The following is a 19,970-nucleotide window of genomic DNA, read 5'->3' as shown; positions in this document are numbered from 1 at the left end:
GTGTTCCTTTGCTCTGCGCGTGCGCAGTGGTTGACTGGAGCCGCCGATGACGTCACCAGCTAAGCCCTCTTGGCCCTCTTACTCATTGCACATGCGCGGAACATTCGGTTGCTGGCGCTGTGGCTAACAGCTAAACTACAACATGGAGAGAAAAGGTAAACGTTTGCTCCTCACGTTGTCGGAGAGACATTAGTCAGCGAGCGTGACGCCGTGTAATTGCTGCTCTACCCCGCGTTTGGTGAAAAATGTAGTACGTACATGCGTATAAATGTTTTAATCGAATGGGTTCGTCCCGTAAGGTTAGCCGCGGCGAGCTAGCGTTAGCCGTGTGAGGATTAGCTCGGCACAGAGAAGCTTCTAGCTCGCTCTGTGACATCTGCGACGCCTTTTTCCAAAATATTAATATTTCATGGCAACACACCATTCATTTAGTAATTGTTTGCACCTAAGTCTGATATTTACACAATTGCTAATATTTCTTAGCTCTGTACCCGGGTGTTTCGGTTTAACGCGTGCTGTACAGTATCAAAAAGATGAATAGGCTCGGTGTCAGACTGTTGTTGTTGATGATCACGTATGTGTGTATTTACTAATAATTAAAATACAACATACGGTTAACCTTCGCGGGTTTAAAACAAACGAATCGTACACTCCCCCACTTTTAAATAAAGACGTTTTGTAATTTGTATTAAAATGTGCATAATTACCTGCATTACCGTGAACATGCACCAAAATATGATGAAAATATTAAAAATATATATTTTTAATTAGAAAAGTCAACTTCTTGCATTGCATTTAAAACCAAAAGCCGAAGCACCAACTATATCTCCCCAATAGTTACCTTTTTATGTACAGTACACATTGGCCACTGTATGCTTGTCTGATTTTTATTTTGTGTGCAGCACTTTGTATGCAGCTGTGGTTGTTTTTTACGTGCTTTGCAAATGAAGTTGAGTTGCTTTTAGGATTCACTGATACTAAGTAGAAATGTAACAGGATTTCCTCAAATAAAAAATCTGTCAAAATGCAAAGTCTGGTTGGAAACCTGAGATCAACGCAGCAAGAATTTTGAATATTGGATGAAGGATTCCAGAATTGAGCTTTTTGTATGGGAAATACAGACATGGGCATTTTCACAAAATGTTGCTTGCCCCTTATTTGTCTTCCGTCAGCGATCTGGGAAACTTACTAAGGAAAATCATCTGTTTGCTATTTTTTCCTAAAAATTGCAATCCATTATGAGTTGGGATTTCTGTAGTTTTCAAAGTGCCTTTCTAATGTATTTTTCATCAATGAATCTTAATTACAATAAAAACATCAGATTTGCATTGTAGAACACTCTAAAATGAAGCATTTTTATCTACTACAATTAGATGTATAAATCTAGTAAACATTTAGAATTTTGAGTTTTAACCATGCAAGATGAAAAGGATCAAGCATGTTAGAAAGCTGAAAGCTAGCACGGATGGAAGCTAGCGTGGCAGCATTAGCTGCAGTGAATCCCCGTCTGCCCTCTGCTGTCAAAGTAATGACCATTTAAACTGCAGCCTTTGCAATTACAAAATCAAAATTATATTTCAATTGCAATTAATTGTAAAGCACTACTGGGTGCTCCTCCATCATTTGTCAGTCCGATCCAAACTGTAATTAGAGCTTGTTCAGTCCGTCGATCCAGTAGTTTGCCGGGTATTATTATTATTTTTATTGTTGTTGTTATAGTCCATTAGTTGTCTGTTGGACCGTCAATCGGTCCGTTTTACATACACCTCTTTGCCCGTCTACTAAACTGCTGTCTAATTCCCAAAATGCCCAAAAGTTTAAAGTTTAAAATGGTTTACCTTCACCAGAATCCACCTCCGCATTGTGGCTCTGATTGAATAAAATTCAATCCAAGTAGCGCGCTCCCAACTAGTGTATATAGTCAACGGAAGTTACCAGCCCAGCGATCAAAACATATGCGACATTTCACCCAAATGAAACAAAAAACCACAACCATAAAGGTTTATATGCAAATGAATACACATTTATATTAGATTTGTGTTGTCATAGCAAAGTGAAGTGATGTCTTCTGGTTCTAATCACAGCCAGCCATCACATCACACTCCGCGGCGTCCAATTGCTTTGGCAGCTGCCTGAAGCCGCTTCCCTCGAAGCGGGACCATGACCCTTCGTCTGTGGCTCTAAAGCTTCAATATTTATGATAAATATGTTTTTTGGAGTTGAGGAGACTTCGGCGGGTTGTTCCTGTACAAGCAATAATTCTTTTTAGTCGCCTTATTGAGGAATAGGACTGGCCGGGCGACGGGTTTCTATTGCATTGTGGGAAACCCTGCTATCGCGACATATTGAATTAATGCCCAGCCCTACCTCTGTGTTAACTCCAAAATAAAGTGAGTTAAAGAAATACAAGACTACTTCTCGAAAATATAAAATTTAAAATACTTTATAAAACTTTAAGAAGACAACTTGAGTGATTGGGGCCATCACAAACAAATCTTTTTGAATACCATATCGACTATTCTATCGATTACGCAAAAAAATTTTTTAAAAAAACAGATGCGTTTTTTTTTTTGCGTCAACGGTTCAGTCATGTGAATCAGCCAAAGCAAAATAAAGCAAACGATCTGCCTCTTATTTCCAGTTTTGGCTCTGCAGGCGAGGAAAAAGAGGGGCAAAGCCAAGAAGACCTGCAAAAAGTGAGCTTTCATCCTTCTCAATGTATTGTTTTTTTTCCCTGCTGTCTGCTACATTGATACTGGCTTGGTTGTTGTTTCTCCTCCAACACTCCACATATTTTCATCAGCCCTTGGACTTGATTGCGTTTACTGTCACTGAGTTGATTTTTCAAAAACAGCGTTGGCACTAGAGGGGGCAGGACCTCGTCTAATCTCGCTATTCTGGATGTTAATGGAAGCAGTGCACATTAATGAAGTTCATTGTGTTCATTGAATTACAGACGCCCCTCTACCTCTGCTCCTCTGCAAAAGATTCCGATTAATATCAACAACAAAATCCACTCTCCATCTCAGGGGGTGGGCAATGATATCACAGATGCTCAGGGCTCAGATAATGACCAATCTCAGCTCATTTGTTCTCTTGAGCTGAGCCATGATTGGCCGTTAGCTAGGCCCTGAGCAAATGTGATGTCAATTTCGGTTAACACCTAGTGGCAAAATGACGGCACCCTTAGATGTACAAAAATTGATGAATTTTACTTCTTAACCGCAAGATTAATCAGAATGCTGTGTTTAGACTAGTGGGGCTGCATAGAACATATTCATGTAAAGAGGATTTTAACGTTGACATTTGACATTTAAGTATGCAGCTGACTGGTCGAATTCAGAAGAAAGCAGACAATTCCATCAGACGTTTATTGCATGTTTTTATGTTATGCATATTACATAAGCCATTACCTTTTTCCATATATTGTGCAGCCCTAATTTACACAACATCACAATATTCTGAATGAGAGAAATAAACATCTAAGACTCTCATTGTTTTAGTGAGAATCTATTATTTCCAGCTGTGTTATTTAAGGGAAAGACTAAAACAGCATCATGAGAATGCAGGATATCAGTCAGGACAGATTTTGCAAATGACTGTTGGAACGTAAACACGGTGAATGTCTCTTTACAATCGTGATGGTTTTATAAGAACCCCGCCAAAGTAATCATGCCGTCAATGGCATCCTCCTGGAGTTCTTATGTAACAGCTCAGGCTATATCCTGTGACAAAAAAATAACCCACAGAAGCGTGGTGTTCTTCTGAAAACTGCATGGAGCCTTGTGGCAGGATATATTTATGGAAGAAAGTGGCACATGCAGCTAAAATACTCTTTATCAGCAATGATGTACATGACCTTTCTCCGTTCATGGCACTTGTGGGAGATAAACGCCCCAAATTACTGGTCAGATTTCAGTTCCGCCTTTAAGAAGTGTTGTTTCTGTTCCTCAAACAATGCGACTAAATTTGAATTTTTTTTTTTATCTTTGTCATTCCAGTAGATCATGAGAATATTTTTAAGAGTTTGTCGCTTTCAATGTTATTGGTATCACTGCAAGCTAGCACGCCACCATACATTGAATGCGGAAATGGTGAGCGCTTAGAGTCCATTACCATTACTTTACTAAGGTCGCCCTAATATTTTTGAGGAGAAATTGCACATGCTTCGAAACCCAAAGAAACAATATTAAAATTGTAAAAAGCCATAAAATTGTCTGTCGCGTTTGCATTTGGAACGAAAACCTGCGTTTAGCGATTGTTCCATTTTGCTGCATTCAGGAGTCACTGTTTTTGATCAGGACATACAGAAAACGGGTTTTAGTATGTGCGCGCGCGCGAATGTGCGGGTGGCCGTGATCTCCCCACAGCACCTGAATGGGCTCCCTCTGTCACATTGCGAATGAGCTCTATTAATATTACTCGTTTTTCACAGATTGAGCAGGGTTATCTTACTTGTGTGTATGTGTTTCCACAAAGTTTGTGTGTGTGAATATTAGTTATTTGACGGAATATCACTCCCTGAAGTTGAAGCTAATTTCCCGTTAGCATTTGAATGGGATTCCCCCCCATTGAGTTTAGCATTAGCGCTAGCAACGTTTTCAAAACAAGGCATGTTTTGCATTTAAATGTACAATGTGTGTAATTCTTTTTGTTGTGTGTTGCGCTTTACTGTAGAATTTTGATTAATGGCTCTTCTTCACTCACAATAATTGTTAAATGAATACCTCTCTGGTAGTGTTCATGTAAAGCCAACATTATTAGCTTGTGTAAAAGCAGAATTATGGGTCAACAGGCAGCCGACAAATCCCAGAAGCCGTCAGCAAGCCGAACACGTAGCCTCGCCTCGGGAACCTGAAGAACCTGAGGAAATTCTGGGCTCTGACGATGAAGAGCAGGAGGATCCCAACGACTATTGCAAAGGTGAGTCTTGTTGAAACTTTCCTCTTACTTTGCCAGTCGAGTTAACTTTTTTGTAAAAAGAGGAATTTTAATGTCCTCCATGGCTCTGTCAATCTGATCTTTGAATGTAAATACTGTTTTCTCTTCCAGGGGGCTACCATCATGTTAAAGTAGGCGACCTTTACAACGGAAAGTATCATGTCATTCGGAAACTGGGCTGGGGACACTTTTCGACTGTGTGGCTCGCCTGGGACATCCAGTAGGCAACTTTGCTCTGTATTGTCACTGCAGTCTTGGTGCTAGGATGTGTTCCAATGGCAGGCTCCCCACACTGGATCTTAAAACAGTGTTTTTGCTCCATGTTTTTCCAGAATGAAGAGGTTTGTTGCAATGAAGGTGGTCAAGAGTGCAGAACACTACACAGAAACAGCCGTGGATGAGATCAAACTTCTCAAGTCTGTAAGTTAAATGCTTTAATTAGGACAATTATAAACTCACACACATCACTTAGCTCACATTCAGTCGCTATTTCATCATCACACTAAAAGTATTTTTGTGCTAATCTGCTATTGATTGGATTGTTTCTTTTTGTGCCCAGGTGAGAAACTCGGACCCTGATGATCCTAAACGCGAGATGGTGGTCCAGATGTTGGATGATTTTAAAATTTCTGGTGTCAATGGAACCCGTATCCTTGATCGCTGTCCATCGCCGACCTGACCCATCCTGGTTTTGACTCACATTTGATCCATCAGGCTCACAACAGCACAGTGTTTATATTCTAAACTAGCTAAGTTGCATCAGGCACAGGGTGTCTTGAATCTGTGCAGAAGACAATAAAATCTCAAGACTATTGGAGGGGAACTCAATGTGCATCATTGTTGTGATCTTAACGTTGTCTATTCAGACGTCTGCATGGTATTTGAGGTTTTGGGCCACCACTTATTGAAGTGGATCATCAAATCAAATTACCAGGGTTTGCCTCTCCCCTGTGTGAAGAGCATCATTAGACAAGTGAGTGTAATCAAAACATTGTCACACCCAAAATACGCTGATGACCCATCACAGTGTCTCGGTTTCAGGTTTCACTTGTTTTTTTTAAGCCTCGTATTGTTTGAACTTTCATCTAGCATTGATAGATTTGCTTCACCATATTAGCTATGCTATCAACATTTCAACAAGTCCAACACTTTGCTCTCAGGTTCTTCAAGGTCTCGACTACTTGCATACAAAATGTCAGATCATCCACACAGACATCAAGCCGGAGAATATTCTGATGAGCGTTGAAGAGCCATATGTCCGGAAGCTAGCGGCAGAAGCCACGGAATGGCAGCGTGCCGGAGCCCCGCCTCCGTCCGGCTCAGCAAGTACGAAATGCTCCTCTGATGTCCTTTCGGGTGTCCTGAAAATCATATTTTCTAACTAATGACATTCTTTATTTCACAGTTAGCACCGCACCTGCTCCAAAACAGGTACAACTTTTTTTTTCTGGCTATTTCCACTTTCGGAGTGTGACTGCAATTTTGTGTGAGTGAATGTCCTGAATTATTCTTTCAAATCTGCTCTTTAATGGCCTTAAAAATGCCTCAGGCGCAATTTGCAGCATTGGTGTATTATAAATTTGTCAATGATGTTGACTCCTCGTTTCTCTTTAAAAAAAAAAATAAAAAATCTCACTTATTTTTTTTTTTAAAAGGCCATCTTTGATTTCTAAACCAGACAGATAGGGTGTATTTGTACATCAGATTAAAAAATGCCGTATGTGTGAATTCCTTCACATTTTTGTGTATTATTCATAATTTAATTGTAATAACTATTTAATCAAATCTTATTAAATGGAAATTGTTCATTTAGCTTTTTTGTTATTTCTTTTGTAATAAGTCAATTAACCAATGAGAGAAATACAAAGGAATAAATACCTTCTATGGATATATATATTTTTTTATGGAAGAGTGATTTTTTTTTTTATTGTTTCGTCAAATCTTTGCATCTGCTTCACGACATCATTGTATTCTAATTATGGCTTTACTTGTCACTTTAGATTTGAACAACAACTCTCATTGTTTGGCACTACGGGTACCCTTAAATTATGTAAAGACTCTGTACCGGTGCTTACACAATGTGTCACATCCTATATGGCCTTTTATTTGTTAGTTGCTTACCTGTTTTCGTTTTTGTTTTTTACTTGGCCAGTAAAGCTAATTCTGATTTTGAAAATAATTATAAATAAATAAATATAGGCCGGATAAAAGAATGATGTGGGCCAAAGGGTCATGCATTGCACCTTTTGTTTGGCACACAATACTCGCTAGTCAATACGAGTGTGTTAGACTCACTACGGTCTTTATTTCGTATGCTTGCAATAACTAATGAGGTCCAATACAATTTTTAATCATTGTGGTTTTAGATTGATTTTAGATGGAGGCTTGTCTTGTAGTGAGTCAGAGGCATTGCTGCTCACATTTATCAAACGCGTATTAAATTTGAGTGTAGTTGGTGATTGAAGTGGCCTGAAAAAAATCTTCAATGTGACTTCCTTCAACCTGCAGATAGCGCATTTCCATTATCATACCTATTTTTCACACATAATGTTCATTCACCTTTTCGGTGTACTTCTCTCTTGAACAGACTGTAAAAATGTCCAAAAATAAGAAGAAGAAGTTAAAAAAGAAGCAAAAGCGACAAGCCGCGTTGCTGGAAAAGTGCATCATGGACCTGGAGGAGATGGAGAAAATCACAGAGACGCGGGAGGAAGACGAGGATGTCGACGAGGAGCCAGACTCTCCAAAGGGGAGGGCTTGTGCTCCTCTGAGGCAGCTGTCGCTGCAGGATGCGGGCAACCAAGACGCAGGTGAGAAGTCATTTGGAAATGGTTGTGAGCCTACTTCTTCTTATGACTTTCATCTAAATTCACCCATCCATTTCACTTTATATAATTCTGAAATTACCATATTTTCACAACCCTAAGGCTCGCTTTTGACATCCCGGGGCACCACACACGAGGAGAAAATGAAAGAGTGGCAGATTGAGGTTGCGTCCAAAACGTTTTTCTTCTCCCGATTGTCGCAGAGATTGACGTGAATGCAGACGGGTTGTCTGCGCTGAATTGCAATGGACACGCCGAGTTGGAGCAGAGACAACCCTGGTGGAGGGAGGAAGACCAGCACAATGGAAATGTTGCAGAGAAGAAACAGCACACCATTTCCAATGGGTTGGACTGTGGTGACCTCAGGAAGGAGCTGCACACTGACATTGAAGGGGCTCCCTGCAGCGGGGTGTCTGCCAGGCACTTTTCTGTCAGGCTCGAGGAGGAGATGGGAGGGAACATTTGTCGAGAGCAGGGAGAAGATGGAAGTGAGGAAATCCTGCAAAATGGTCAGTTGGACACAAGTAGGTGCCCGCTTTGTGTGATGTTCATTCCGCCTCTTGGCTATTCTTCAGAGTGCTTTCTTATCTCTCGGCTCTGATATAGGCAAGCAAACGGCGGGATCCCTGCTGGTCAACCCTCTTGAGCCAATCAACGCAGACAAGATCAAGGTCAAGATTGCAGACCTGGGAAATGCCTGCTGGGTGGTGAGTCGTCCTATTGTGACCTGAGGGATTTTCGAATTACCCATCAGGCCTTCCAGACACAGACAAGCCCAATGTCATCCAGTTACTAGAATAGAACAGCTTTAGCTTCCTTCAGGGGACTGGGTGACAGTGACTTAAAATAAAACTCTGATTATTTTCATAAAAATCAAATTTTCCATATTAATTCATTTCCCCCCCTTTCATTTGCAAAAGAAGCGTATGACTAAAAATGTCTTCAAATATTTTTTCCATTTATGCCATATTTCTCCTTCTACTGCACAAGTTTCAATTTCAGAATAAACTTCAACAGAAATATTGTTTTTTCTTTACTGATATGAAAACACAGAGACTGAATACCAAATGTCAAAGATTATGTTATGTTGATTTTTCTTTTTGTATGTTGTTGTGCTTTGCTCTCAGCACAAGCACTTTACCGAAGACATCCAAACACGGCAGTATCGCTCCTTAGAGGTTCTCATTGGCGCAGGTTACAGCACACCGGCGGATATCTGGAGCGCAGCCTGCATGGTAAGAACCCGCACCGGACATCACACCAAATAATAGATATTGAACTAATGCAACCTGACGAGGCCTTTTTTACCAGTGCAGCTACAGGGGAGGGAAGTGATAGTTTTAGCCTGTCGCGCTTCAACAATTCTTGTGTTGATGAAGATATTGTTGTCGCCTCAGGCCTTTGAACTTGCCACAGGAGACTACTTGTTTGAACCACACTCTGGTGAAGATTATTCCAGAGATGAAGGTATGACTCAGACGCACTCTTCCTCTGCATTCCCTATGATTAGTCATGACATCTGTACATATTATAACTGAGTTGTGTCTCTCTGTATGGAGTTACGTGACGTTATTTTGTGCTTGGGTAGCACACATGCTGTTGTTAATGATTGTTGGAGTTTTCTACAACGACGTTTGAGTTGTTAAATTAGCCCAACTGTTGCTGTTCCACTTCACTTGAGGATCGACATGTTACTACTTGATTAAGGATCAGTTAAGTTGCAGGTCAGCTGAGAGCTGAAGAGATATTGAGGGAAAAAATGGTGTGATGGAGTGTAACCATTCCTGTGAGTCCTCCTCCGCCAGCACTTGAATACTGGAGACAGGGCCATCAACAGCTTCATTATCTCGTCTTCCAGTGCGGCACGCCTCCTAGTCCTCCTCCTCGTTGTTGTTATTCATTTAACCTCATGCTTTTTGTCCTCACTTGATTCTGCTCCAGCATGTCAGCATGTGCTCATTTTATCTTTGCTTGCTCTGCTACTGTTTTTCACCGGAGACTTCCTTAATTTGCAAGTCTGTCACCAAACGTTGGTTTCCTTCTTCAATTGACAAATGCTGATGCATATATCAAAATAACGTTTGTATTTACTCTACATTCGCCCACCTACCGTAGCGAAAATGTATAGGAAAAAATAATTTAAAGCCCAAAAATGTTTCCAATACAAATGCTGATAAATCTTCTTTGTTTACATCTTCTTCTCTGACATTAATGGGAAAAAAATGCATGAACATTCTATCAGGTGGTCTGGGCTTTTGCTCAAACTATCACTATGTTGGTTTAACTATTTTAAACAATTGTAAACTTACTACTTTACAGCTTCGGCAAGTAGGCTACGTCTGCTCCTTTTTGGTCCATAATGGCTGAGTGAGGACAGCCATATATTTCATTAAAGCGATTCTCAAATTAAATAACACATACCTCTTCTGCCCTGACCATGTGTAGAACTGAAAATATGGTGTAGACAGCGAGCTAAACAATTTTCCAATAAAAACACAAAGAGGAGAGTCTTGCTTTGCGTTTTTATGGAAGTCCTTTTTGTGAAACTGCAACAAATACAGAGAATGACAAAGAAAACAAGTGGATAAGTAAACAGATCTGAATATATATATATATATATATATGTATATGTATATGTATATGTATATGTATATGTATATGTATATGTATATATATATATATATGTATATGTATATGTATGCAAACGCACAACATGTGCTAACCTTGACTGGTATTGGATGAAATTATATTTCAAGATACATTCAACCACAACAAAGGGAAACACAAATGCTGTCAGCTTAAATGTAGCAAAAGGGCTTGTAAATTAAGAATGTCCGCTGAACTAATAAACATGCTGCACACAAATGTGCTTAATTATATATGTACTCACAGATTGTGCCAGACATGAGCAAAATCAAGGAGGATGCAGTATGAACGAAAATAGCGCCTTCTTCATTGGCGACTGTGTGTTCAAAATGGCGCCCGTGTCGAGAATGAATGCTTCGATAACCTTCACCACTAGATGTCGCTGACGTCACATCTATTCTAATTTTTGGGTCCAGAATAATACCGTCAAACGGAAATGAGGCAATTGCACCAATTGCTCCACTTTTCCGCATCCAATATGGCCGTGACATCTACATACCATTCGGTGGTCACCCCAATGTTTGCCTCAGTGCAAACATGACCTCAGTCATCCCCTTGACTACTGACCGTCTTCTGCAATCATGACACCCTGACCCTCTGGACTTACCTCAAGTCCCTTGACACTGCCAAACTTTTTCCACTGCTTGGTCCGAATGTTCTGTGCATATTCTTCTCTTCCCTACCACTGTAAACCCGACACACTGCACTCTATTCATCTACCTAACCTACCTTTTTTCTGCTGTGTATCAGAGATAACGAGAGTCTATTGCAGTGTTGCCCAACCTTTGTTGAACTTAGGCGCATATTTTCAAATATTACTTGATACCGCCACTAGAAATGTCACAAACCAATTTGAAAGTGATCATGATGAAAATCTGCAATGATTGCTTTAATGGAAAAATCCGCCATACAGCGGGGTATTACTCTATCCTGAAATAATGATGACGATCTTGTCTTGATTTACAAATCCAAATTGCCATAGTGTGCGATCTTTTTATTGTATGAATGATAACTGATGGATACAAAGGTTAATTGTACTTTCTGCCGTCTTGTGGAAGACCTTTGGCGGTTGTCTGTCACTATAGGTCACTGGTACAGATAGATGAACAAGGATACATCATTTGGAGTAAATGAATAATAACTTTTAGCCCAATTAAGTGTAACTGGGTCATTCCCACGGCCCACCTGACGCTCATTCACGGTGGTTATACTGATTATTTTTGGCCTTGAGTGAAATTGAATTGTCTGATTGTGCAAATGCTTGTGTCTGCACTTGCCATTGTTGCGGCCTCCCACACATGTCGGGCTGTCATTGTCATCCATTGTCGAGCACTCCACGTGACTGTTTGCCATCATCTCTCTTCTCCACCCCCTTTTCTCTATGCTCTGCTTCTGACGGCCCTTGTCTCCAGACCACCTTGCTCTCATGATCGAGTTACTTGGTAGAGTTCCTCGCCACTATGCTCTGAGTGGGAAATACTCACAGGAATACTTCACAAAGAAAGGTATGCCACGTGTCAATCACTGACACTCGTCTTTGTCTTTCTCCCCCTTGCAACTGTGTGTGTGTGTGGTGTAGACCATATAGCGCTGATCATTGAGCTGCTGGGGAGTGTCCCACGTAAACTCGTATTGAACGGAAAATATTCCAAGGATTTTTTCACCAAGAAAGGTAAAACAAACAAAAAAATAAATTGTCTTCCCAGAAGTCTCTTATTTGTTTGATTGTATGTATTCGTGTTAGAGGTGCAACGATTGATTGACAATAAGTCGATTATCAGTTTAATTGATCATTATTTTGATAATTAACTGTTTCGAAACATTGTTTAAAACAAAGTTTCCCAACTCCTCTGTAATGTCAGTCTATCAACTGTAATTATTTTTTGGGTTTGGGAAGCAATGCTCATTTATTTATTTTTTATGCCTTCTACTGACAAAAGAAGAAAAAAAATCAGAAAGTAAACTCCAACCCATTCTTTGAGCGTGCTGTAGGCAGAGGCTACACGACACTATGACGTTTAATTTGTGCCACAATTACAAGCACCTAAGTGCAAATTTGGAGCACAAAAGTGTGTTTTACCAACTGATATTTTGAATGGTGTGTGTCGTTTTGACAGTTGTTTTATTTCAATTTATCTTCAATCAATTTAATTGTTTTAAATTTTATCTTTAATATATTTTTCTTATTTTAAATCAAAACAAAAACTAATTATTGATAGACTAAAACGAAATGTGTACATTGTGATTCGCCAAGCCCTGACAGGCACATTTAAAAAAAAAAAAAAAAAGATCTTGGTTAAATTGACCAGTTAGTTTGACTTTTTCTGAGTTGTTTTATCCTCTTGAGGTTAAACATTTTGAGATTAGATGTCTTGACCTCCATTGAGCCTTATTTTGAAGAATTAAAAAGAACATCATAACATTTAACCTATATCAATCATTGACTGATATGAAATACTATCCACATATTGCGATTCACTTTTTAAGCACAACTCCCAACTCGGGTGTTTGAGATATTTTCCTTTTTTGTTTTCAAGTTTGACCTATAAAAGCTTGCGCAATGTGTTTGAGGTTATAGCTACGATGATGACAAAAAAGAGTCCACCTTTTGCTGAAACTAATGCCTAGTTGTTAAACGTTACTCAATATATTCAAATAGAATTGTGAATTATCCAAGGGAATGAAGCTCTTCAAACTCAAATTTGTCTCCAGCATTTCCTTCTGGACAACAAAAGTCTTAAAATAAATGGAAATAAATTCCCACCCATTTTCAATTTTTGTCCCTTCAGACAATTTAGATATAAATAGATTGTAAACGTGTTTCTCTGTCCACAGGGGACCTGAAACACATCACCAAGCTGAAGCCGTGGGGGTTGCTGGAGGTGCTGGTGGACAAGTACGAGTGGCCCCGGCAAGAGGCCGAGTGCTTCGCCGACTTCCTGCTCCCCATGCTGGAGCTGGTCCCCGACAAGCGAGCCACCGCAGCCGAGTGCCTGCGCCACCCTTGGCTGGCCCTCTAGTGGACTTCCGTTCCCTTCCACTCTCTCCGGAGAATGCAACAGATCACTTTCCACTTTGGGCATATCATATGAATATTTATTTCTCTTGTCGTTCTTTGGTTTTCGTATGTTTGGGTTCTTCACTGAGCGCGATGGGGTTGTTCCTCAGTTGGCTTCGACTGCTGTACCCAACCCAGAGGACCCGTTGTTGTTGTTCCGCTAGTGACGCCTTCTTGTTTGTTCGACTTCTGCACTAAAACCAACCCAAGCAAACACAAGATATGCAGCCATGCCCCCACAACTTCATTTGTGCTGTCCCTTTCCTTTTTACCAGTTCTTTTATCTTCTGTTCAACATGTATAATATACATTTTTGTATTTGTAAAGAAGGCTTAGAATATTGCACACTGGGCTGGCATGTACACTGACTACGGTAACGTTCTTGCAGCATTTTCCGAGGCATACTTAAGTGGTGAGACGCAGGTGTCTTGTCTGTCCATGCACAAACATCATCGTCGTCATCATCATCATCAAATGTTTTCATGTTGTGTAATAGCTTGAGAATAATGACAATAATAGATGCAATAATTTGCGAATCCCTTTCAACCTCTATTCATTCGAGAACAGTGCAACTACATGTGAATAGGCTCGACTGATAATGTGCTTGTACTGCATTCACCTGAATGTGTACTCGGAAAGGATTTGCAAATATATTTTTCCACACAACCAAGGTTTATTTGCTGTTTTTATTTAGCCCCACTTCAATTTAGCGTAGAATACATTTTCGTTGTCATTTCCCAACCTACACTGGAAAAAAATGCTAGTTGAATTTATGCTATTTCATTTCGCCATGTGGTTGCACAAAATAAAAGCTTGTGTATACAGATACAAATAAGATAATATTTGTTTTCAGATGAGACTCAGATTTTGAGCAACCACTCAATGAAATAACATGGAGTAAATCTCATTTTTCCAATAAAAATTGAGTCAAGGCACATTTTCTATTTGAAAAAAAGAATCTCACGGCACGCCACCAAAGGGAGTTATGCCTGTCACTGTACGTCGCTGCCATAGATCGTAAAACACAGATGCAGGATTTCTGGTACTTTTCAGTAAGTTGGTTGTTCTACAGTGACACAATTTAGGAACTGATTGCAACAGGAAGCCAAAAAAAAAAAAGCCGAACAAAAGGGGTGGAAATATTGTATATATCTGTACCAAAGAATTTGCCTTTCTATAAATATATATTACAGTATGTACAGTTTCTAACAAATCTTATATCTTAGCTAAAGTGATTTAGCTGGCTAGTTGTGTTTTAATAAATGGACCGATGTTTGTGCTTGGTTGTATTGTGTGGCCAACAAGTACATTTGAGTGTGTGAGTTCAAACTTCAAAAGTCAGCCTAGAATAAAAATGTTGCATACCGCACCAGTTTCTGTGAAGTGTTCTATTCCAAAACTGTCACACCTCTAGGCTCCCTCAAGCGCACCCTCATCAGGGGTTTTCTGTGAAGTGAGAAAAAATATAGAATTGAATTAGGACAGTTTCTTCTGCCAAAAAAAAAAAGTTCATTTTGTCATTGAACTTTTTTGGGGGTGTTGTTAAATCACTATCAGATATTTGTCGTATTTGATATTTTGCTGGTGGAGAGGCACAGTATAGAGCAAATTAGTCGACAGTACACCTCTCCGTTATAGCACATGTAGGAGTATTAACTAGTAAGTATATTTCGTATGTAAGTGCAAGTTTTGGCATTTTCAAATGAATACACTACAGCATTCCTAGGAATTCACAATGTTCTACTGCTGGTGAGCAATGTGTGGTCCTTGGGGGCGACGTGGTGCCTCTTGGAGAATGTTGGTGAGTCTTGATTTACTCGTACGAGAATCTTCTAAAATTCTGCTGCATTAAGCCTAAAATTGGTTCATGTATATTTATTTATATACCCCATGATGGATTTATTATAAACTGCACAACGTGTTTGTAAAACAATTTTTTTAATCAAATCAATTTTGCTGGGCCACCAGTTAACATTTTTCTCACTGGTCTGCTGCAAGTTTTAACCCGAGATGTATTTAAGATGCTATATTAAGTATTGTTTCACTAATATCAAAACATGATGTGCTTGAGAAAAAAAAAGGTTTGCTTGCATCTCTGATTAAAAAATGTTTTGACTTGTGTAATCGTTCATTATAATTACGTAAAAAATATGTAATGAAACTGAACATTTAGAATGAATAATCAGCAGTGGTTTAATTAAAGAGTTATTCAATTATTGGTTCATCATAATTGCTGTAAATATAGGAATCATTTAAAAATTACTTTGGCATTTCAATTTATTTATTTTTTTCCCCCCTGAATCTACCGTACAAATAAGATTCGTCTGTTTTAGAAATCAAATGTGACAAGCCCTGTTACATGGACAAAGTTAAATAATATATGTGTATTATATATGAAATTATTGTTATCAACAAATTGGTAACTTAGGGTTATTAGTGTTTGGCTGCATGTACCACATGCACTGATCCGCACGGTATAATTGGACAACCTGGAGATCGAATTGTACCCCAGTGAACAGGAGTTGGTCTTTAATTTTTATTTTCAAATGTCTACTGCACATGTGCACAAGTTGACTAATGACTATGCAAATGTGAAAAGTGACTCTCACGCCTTCCTACCTGCGCCCTCGGCCTCAAAGTCCTCTGGTAGCAGTTTGTCCTGCCGGTTGCCCAGCGTGAAGGAGAGAAAAGCCAGCAGGAGCGCGTCCAGGATGCTGATGATGGCCAGGATGTAAGCCCAGCGCACCGTGCAGTTGCCCAGACTGTACTTGTCCGTCTTCTGGCCGCACATTCGCTTCACCTCGGGGGCATCCCACCCGTCGGGGTAGATCATGCAGCCCATCACCATCAACACAGCTGGGCAAGACAATTCAAATCATTTATTGAGTCCATTCTGTTCTAAAGCAAGCACAAAAAGTGGCGTTATTTGCATTCTGCACTGTTTATGCCAATTTCTGTAAAGTTAAGCAGCATTTCTCGGAACAGTGGTTAGAAATCCAATTTTTGCACTTCATGGGCCTGACTTCCTGGTATTGTTGCCGGTGCAAATGTGTTGATGAAGCGACACCCGATCATGTGACTGACATGTAACTAAAACCCCTGCCGAGGTGTCGGAGTGTTTGCACTGAAACCAGACGCACAAACCTCGCCTGCAACAAGAGCCCAGCATGCCGAGCACGGCCAGCCTCTCTTTCATCACCAAAGACTTGATGGTGATGTCAGAATACATCGCCTCACTCAGAAGCATGTTGGAACACCCCAAAAAGCGATTCACGGTTGTTTTCCACACCGACCAATCATGTTTGTCTACAGTCAGGTCCATAAATATTTGGACATTGACATCATTTTCTGCATTTCAGCTCTGCACCACACCACAAGGAATAACAACATGTTTATATCTGCCTCCATCTTTTCAAGAGGCCAAAAGTAAATGGAAAATTGGCAGCCATGGCCAAGCCAGGAATGTGTCATTCTCTCATTTTTGACTCGTCGCAAATAAAAGGCTGAGACTTCATTTTCTAGTATTCGTTTGGTATCTTGTGAGGTCATCTTCAATATGAAGTGCAAGGAGCTCTTTAGTCGAAAAATCAAAACAAACCCGTCAGAGAGATGGCAAAAAAAAAAAAAACGTACGAGTGGCCAAATCAATGGTTTGGTACATTCTTAAAAATAGAGAAGGAGGAACTGGTAAACTCAACAACACACATAAAAAAATGTGCAGAATGACAGAAGAATCTTTTTGGACCTCGGCACATTGCACGTTGAGTTTGCTAAACTTGACAATTGAACACAAGACCAACAAAAAAGTAAAGGATATTTTATTATTGATGTTCAAGGCTCTGGTGTTGTTCACATTCACACTTGAACTTGCACCAGTCAAGTTTAACCTCACACAACGATTTGGTCAAAGGTCATGCTTTGCTCATCATTTACGTTGTGATCGGACTAACTATGACCAGGTTTTACTCTGTTGAGTGCGAGCTGAAATATTTTTCCTAAGATCCTCGATCAGAGGCATTTCAGTAAACGGCCACTCAGACAAGCATCATTCGCACAATAAATACAAAATAGTGTGACGTCTGCATACACCACAAGATGTAAATCATTGCCAAGCTTCAAAAACAGGAAGGGCACATTAGAGTTGACCAAGAAACATTTAAAAGAGTTTGTAGAGTTCCGGAACATCTAATCACCTGACCTGAATCTGACTGAACATGCATTTCACTTGCTGAAGACAAAACCGAAAAGGAAAATGCAGCAGAAGCCCGGCAAAGCATCACCATCTCAGCATAACAAGTCCTTACCGGAGGCCAGCTGCATCCAGGCGCAGATCTTGTAGACGCTGCCGGCGTTGCAAAAGAAGAAGAGGGCGAAGCACACCATGGTGGCCACCACCAGCAGCATGGACGTGGCCACGAAGAACATGGCGGTGCGGAAGGCCGGCGACGGGATGGAGCCAAAGTCCAGCAGGCTGCCCTTGCAGATAAGCTCCGAGGTGAGCGCGTTGCCGATGCAGTAGTGGAAGAGGCCGAAGTAGCCCGCCTGTGGCGTGTTGACGCTGTCGCCGATCCAGAAGGGCTGGATGAACACCACCACCGTGATGATGACCAGGCACATGGTGAACACGGCCCAAAGGACGCCGATGGCCCGGGAGTTCCTCACATAGTTGGTGTGGTAGATGCGGGCCGCCTCCTGGGCCGGAAGCAGGTCCATCGTCGGTGCGGTTAGTGAGACGTGGGCTTTGGGTGTGATGATGGGTGGCCACCCGGAAGCCCCTCAGGCAGTCAGTCAGTCGCGCACCTGTTGCGTCCACGGCCAACTTGTGAGGAGTGAACTCGTGGTGGAGTCAGCTTTCAGAACGCTGGCGTGACGTTGCCTCAGGGATATTGTGTGAGAGTTGCGGACGTGTGTGCGTGTGTAGGTGTGAATGTGAAAGTGAGAATGTGTGATGTGTGAGAGTTTGCTTGTGTCGTGTGTGCGAGTGTGCGAGTGTGTGATGTGCGTGTGTTCGGTTGTGGCGTGTTCTGTGGTGTTTATGCATGTTGCACTGTGTGTGTGTGTGTGTGTGCAAGTGTGCGTGGTGTGGCACACGCGTGGTGCATGTGTGAAGTGTGTCTGCACTGCTCATTTGTGTGTGTGCTATTGTGTGAGGATGTGGCATGGAATGTGTGTTGTTGTATGAAGCATCCGTGTGTGTTGTGCCTTGTGGAAACTATTTAAAGGGGTTCTTCAAAATGTCCTCAAGAAAACCGGTACTGATAATTCATTAGAAGCACAAGTCATACAATGTTAAGTTGCAATAAAAAAAATCAAATGACCCTTGGACTTTTGAATGGAATTGGAACTTGTCAAACCTGTAGTCAAGCGTGTGTGCCAGTCTTCTTTCACTGCCGTAGCACGTCTTTGTCATCCTTATGAACAACTTCCCACCTTTTCCAGGAATGATGAGATGGAGGACGTTGTGTATTGCAAAAGGTTTGCTTCATTTACTTACCCAAATCTAAAACTTAATGATGAAATTGACATTAAGGCACAAATAAGTATTCTGTGCATACATTTGACTATTTTGTGGCTAAAATTTAAATATTGTGGCTTGAAATAAGTATTTTGTGCCCTCTCTTTCCCTCACCTCAGCGCTTTAGCACCAATACGAATATGAATATAAATATAACTTTTTGTGATTATCAACTTATCAAGCTCCATGTTCTTTTTCACAATATCTCACCTTATTTGCGCAGCATCACTGATGTAGAAAGAGGAGTAACCTTAACCTCAATTTCCTTCATTTGTCTATTGTTGTCCAGCAGGGGGCAGTATAACATTACATGTGCAGAACCAGAGGTAACGTGCACTGATCAGCCAATCATTCGGGGTTACCGTTTGTTTTGTTGAATACAAAACAGCAGCAGAAGCATTAAAATGTCTCCACTGTGCAGATTGAAGACCATAATTATGATAGAAGAGGACAACGTAGTGACAGCACGGGAACGACTCGAATCCGTATTTGTGTGTCAAATGTGTTTTAACAACTACAATGACTGGGAACTAAAAACAAAAGTGAGAGTGATAGAAAAAAAAACAAGATTAACTCATGGATAAATCATTAGTCAAGGGTTGACATCCTTTTACTACCCTTGTACTGAGAATGTTAACATGGTGTTTCTTAGAATGTCTTTTTTTTTGTATAGTATCACCAAACAAACCGTTTTCATCAACGAGTACTGTATATGAAAACGGTTTGTCTGTTGCCCGTGTGGATGGGTACTTAAAATATCAGTCAATACTTTAAATGTTTCTAAAATTAATTCACAGGTAAAAACAATGATCCTTTTGAAACTAACGATCAATTATTCTTTACAATCATATTCATATTTTCTGCCTGCTAAATTAATATTTTAAATTGAAGGCATTGAGAAGCTGGCTCAATTACTGTGTAAATTTAATCAAACTAAATTCTCATGCATCGTGGAAAACCTGGGAAATGATTGACCAATTATCCC

General features: G+C 40.4%; 2 protein-coding genes across 6 annotated transcripts; one reads left to right on the top strand and one right to left on the bottom strand.

Moving 5' to 3' along the window:
• The first annotated feature begins 36 nt into the window (after nucleotides 1-36).
• srpk1a (SRSF protein kinase 1a) lies at nucleotides 37-14,839 on the top strand. Of its 5 annotated transcripts, XM_088290024.1 has the most exons (17): nucleotides 37-155; nucleotides 2,642-2,696; nucleotides 4,796-4,923; nucleotides 5,053-5,161; nucleotides 5,274-5,361; nucleotides 5,501-5,588; nucleotides 5,808-5,914; nucleotides 6,102-6,267; nucleotides 6,347-6,372; nucleotides 7,529-7,751; nucleotides 7,970-8,275; nucleotides 8,373-8,473; nucleotides 8,894-9,001; nucleotides 9,164-9,233; nucleotides 11,825-11,917; nucleotides 11,992-12,084; nucleotides 13,248-14,839. In XM_088290024.1, exons 1-17 carry the CDS (start codon nucleotides 143-145, stop codon nucleotides 13,430-13,432), a joined length of 1,959 nt encoding a protein of 652 aa, XP_088146150.1. In that variant the 5' UTR covers nucleotides 37-142; the 3' UTR covers nucleotides 13,433-14,839. The 5 variants fall into 5 exon arrangements, with proteins under 5 accessions (XP_088146150.1, XP_088146149.1, XP_088146148.1 ...); XM_088290023.1 differs by lacking the exon at nucleotides 11,825-11,917; XM_088290022.1 differs by lacking the exon at nucleotides 11,992-12,084.
• lhfpl5b (LHFPL tetraspan subfamily member 5b) lies at nucleotides 14,138-18,189 on the bottom strand. Its single transcript, XM_088290028.1, has 3 exons — nucleotides 17,775-18,189; nucleotides 16,090-16,326; nucleotides 14,138-14,916 (listed from the first exon to the last, which is right to left on the bottom strand). Exons 1-3 carry the CDS (start codon nucleotides 18,181-18,183, stop codon nucleotides 14,906-14,908), a joined length of 657 nt encoding a protein of 218 aa, XP_088146154.1. The 5' UTR covers nucleotides 18,184-18,189; the 3' UTR covers nucleotides 14,138-14,905.
• Nucleotides 18,190-19,970: the final 1,781 nt, after the last annotated feature.

Source organism: Idiotropiscis lumnitzeri, chromosome 3, assembly GCF_059441095.1.
Source record: "Idiotropiscis lumnitzeri isolate Australia: NSW breed Sydney's pygmy pipehorse chromosome 3, RoL_Ilum_1.0, whole genome shotgun sequence".
In the NCBI taxonomy this organism is placed as follows: domain Eukaryota; kingdom Metazoa; phylum Chordata; class Actinopteri; order Syngnathiformes; family Syngnathidae; genus Idiotropiscis; species Idiotropiscis lumnitzeri.
Note: the sequence above shows the minus strand (reverse complement) of the source record. Positions and strands in the feature narration are given on the sequence as shown.

What these genes read in the sequence shown, in the direction of transcription:
- srpk1a (XM_088290024.1), top strand. An exon ending in CCGCACCTGCTCCAAAACAG is followed by an intron (nt 6,373 to 7,528) that starts GTACAACTTTTT and finishes TCTCTTGAACAG; the next exon opens with ACTGTAAAAATGTCCAAAAA. An exon ending in GGAATACTTCACAAAGAAAG is followed by an intron (nt 11,918 to 11,991) that starts GTATGCCACGTG and finishes TGTGTGGTGTAG; the next exon opens with ACCATATAGCGCTGATCATT.
- lhfpl5b (XM_088290028.1), bottom strand. Translation starts at nt 18,183, where the DNA reads ATGGACCTGCTTCCGGCCCAGGAGGCGGCCCGCATCTACCACACCAAC. An exon ending in CTGGATGCAGCTGGCCTCCG is followed by an intron (nt 16,327 to 17,774) that starts GTAAGGACTTGT and finishes TGTCTTGCCCAG; the next exon opens with CTGTGTTGATGGTGATGGGC.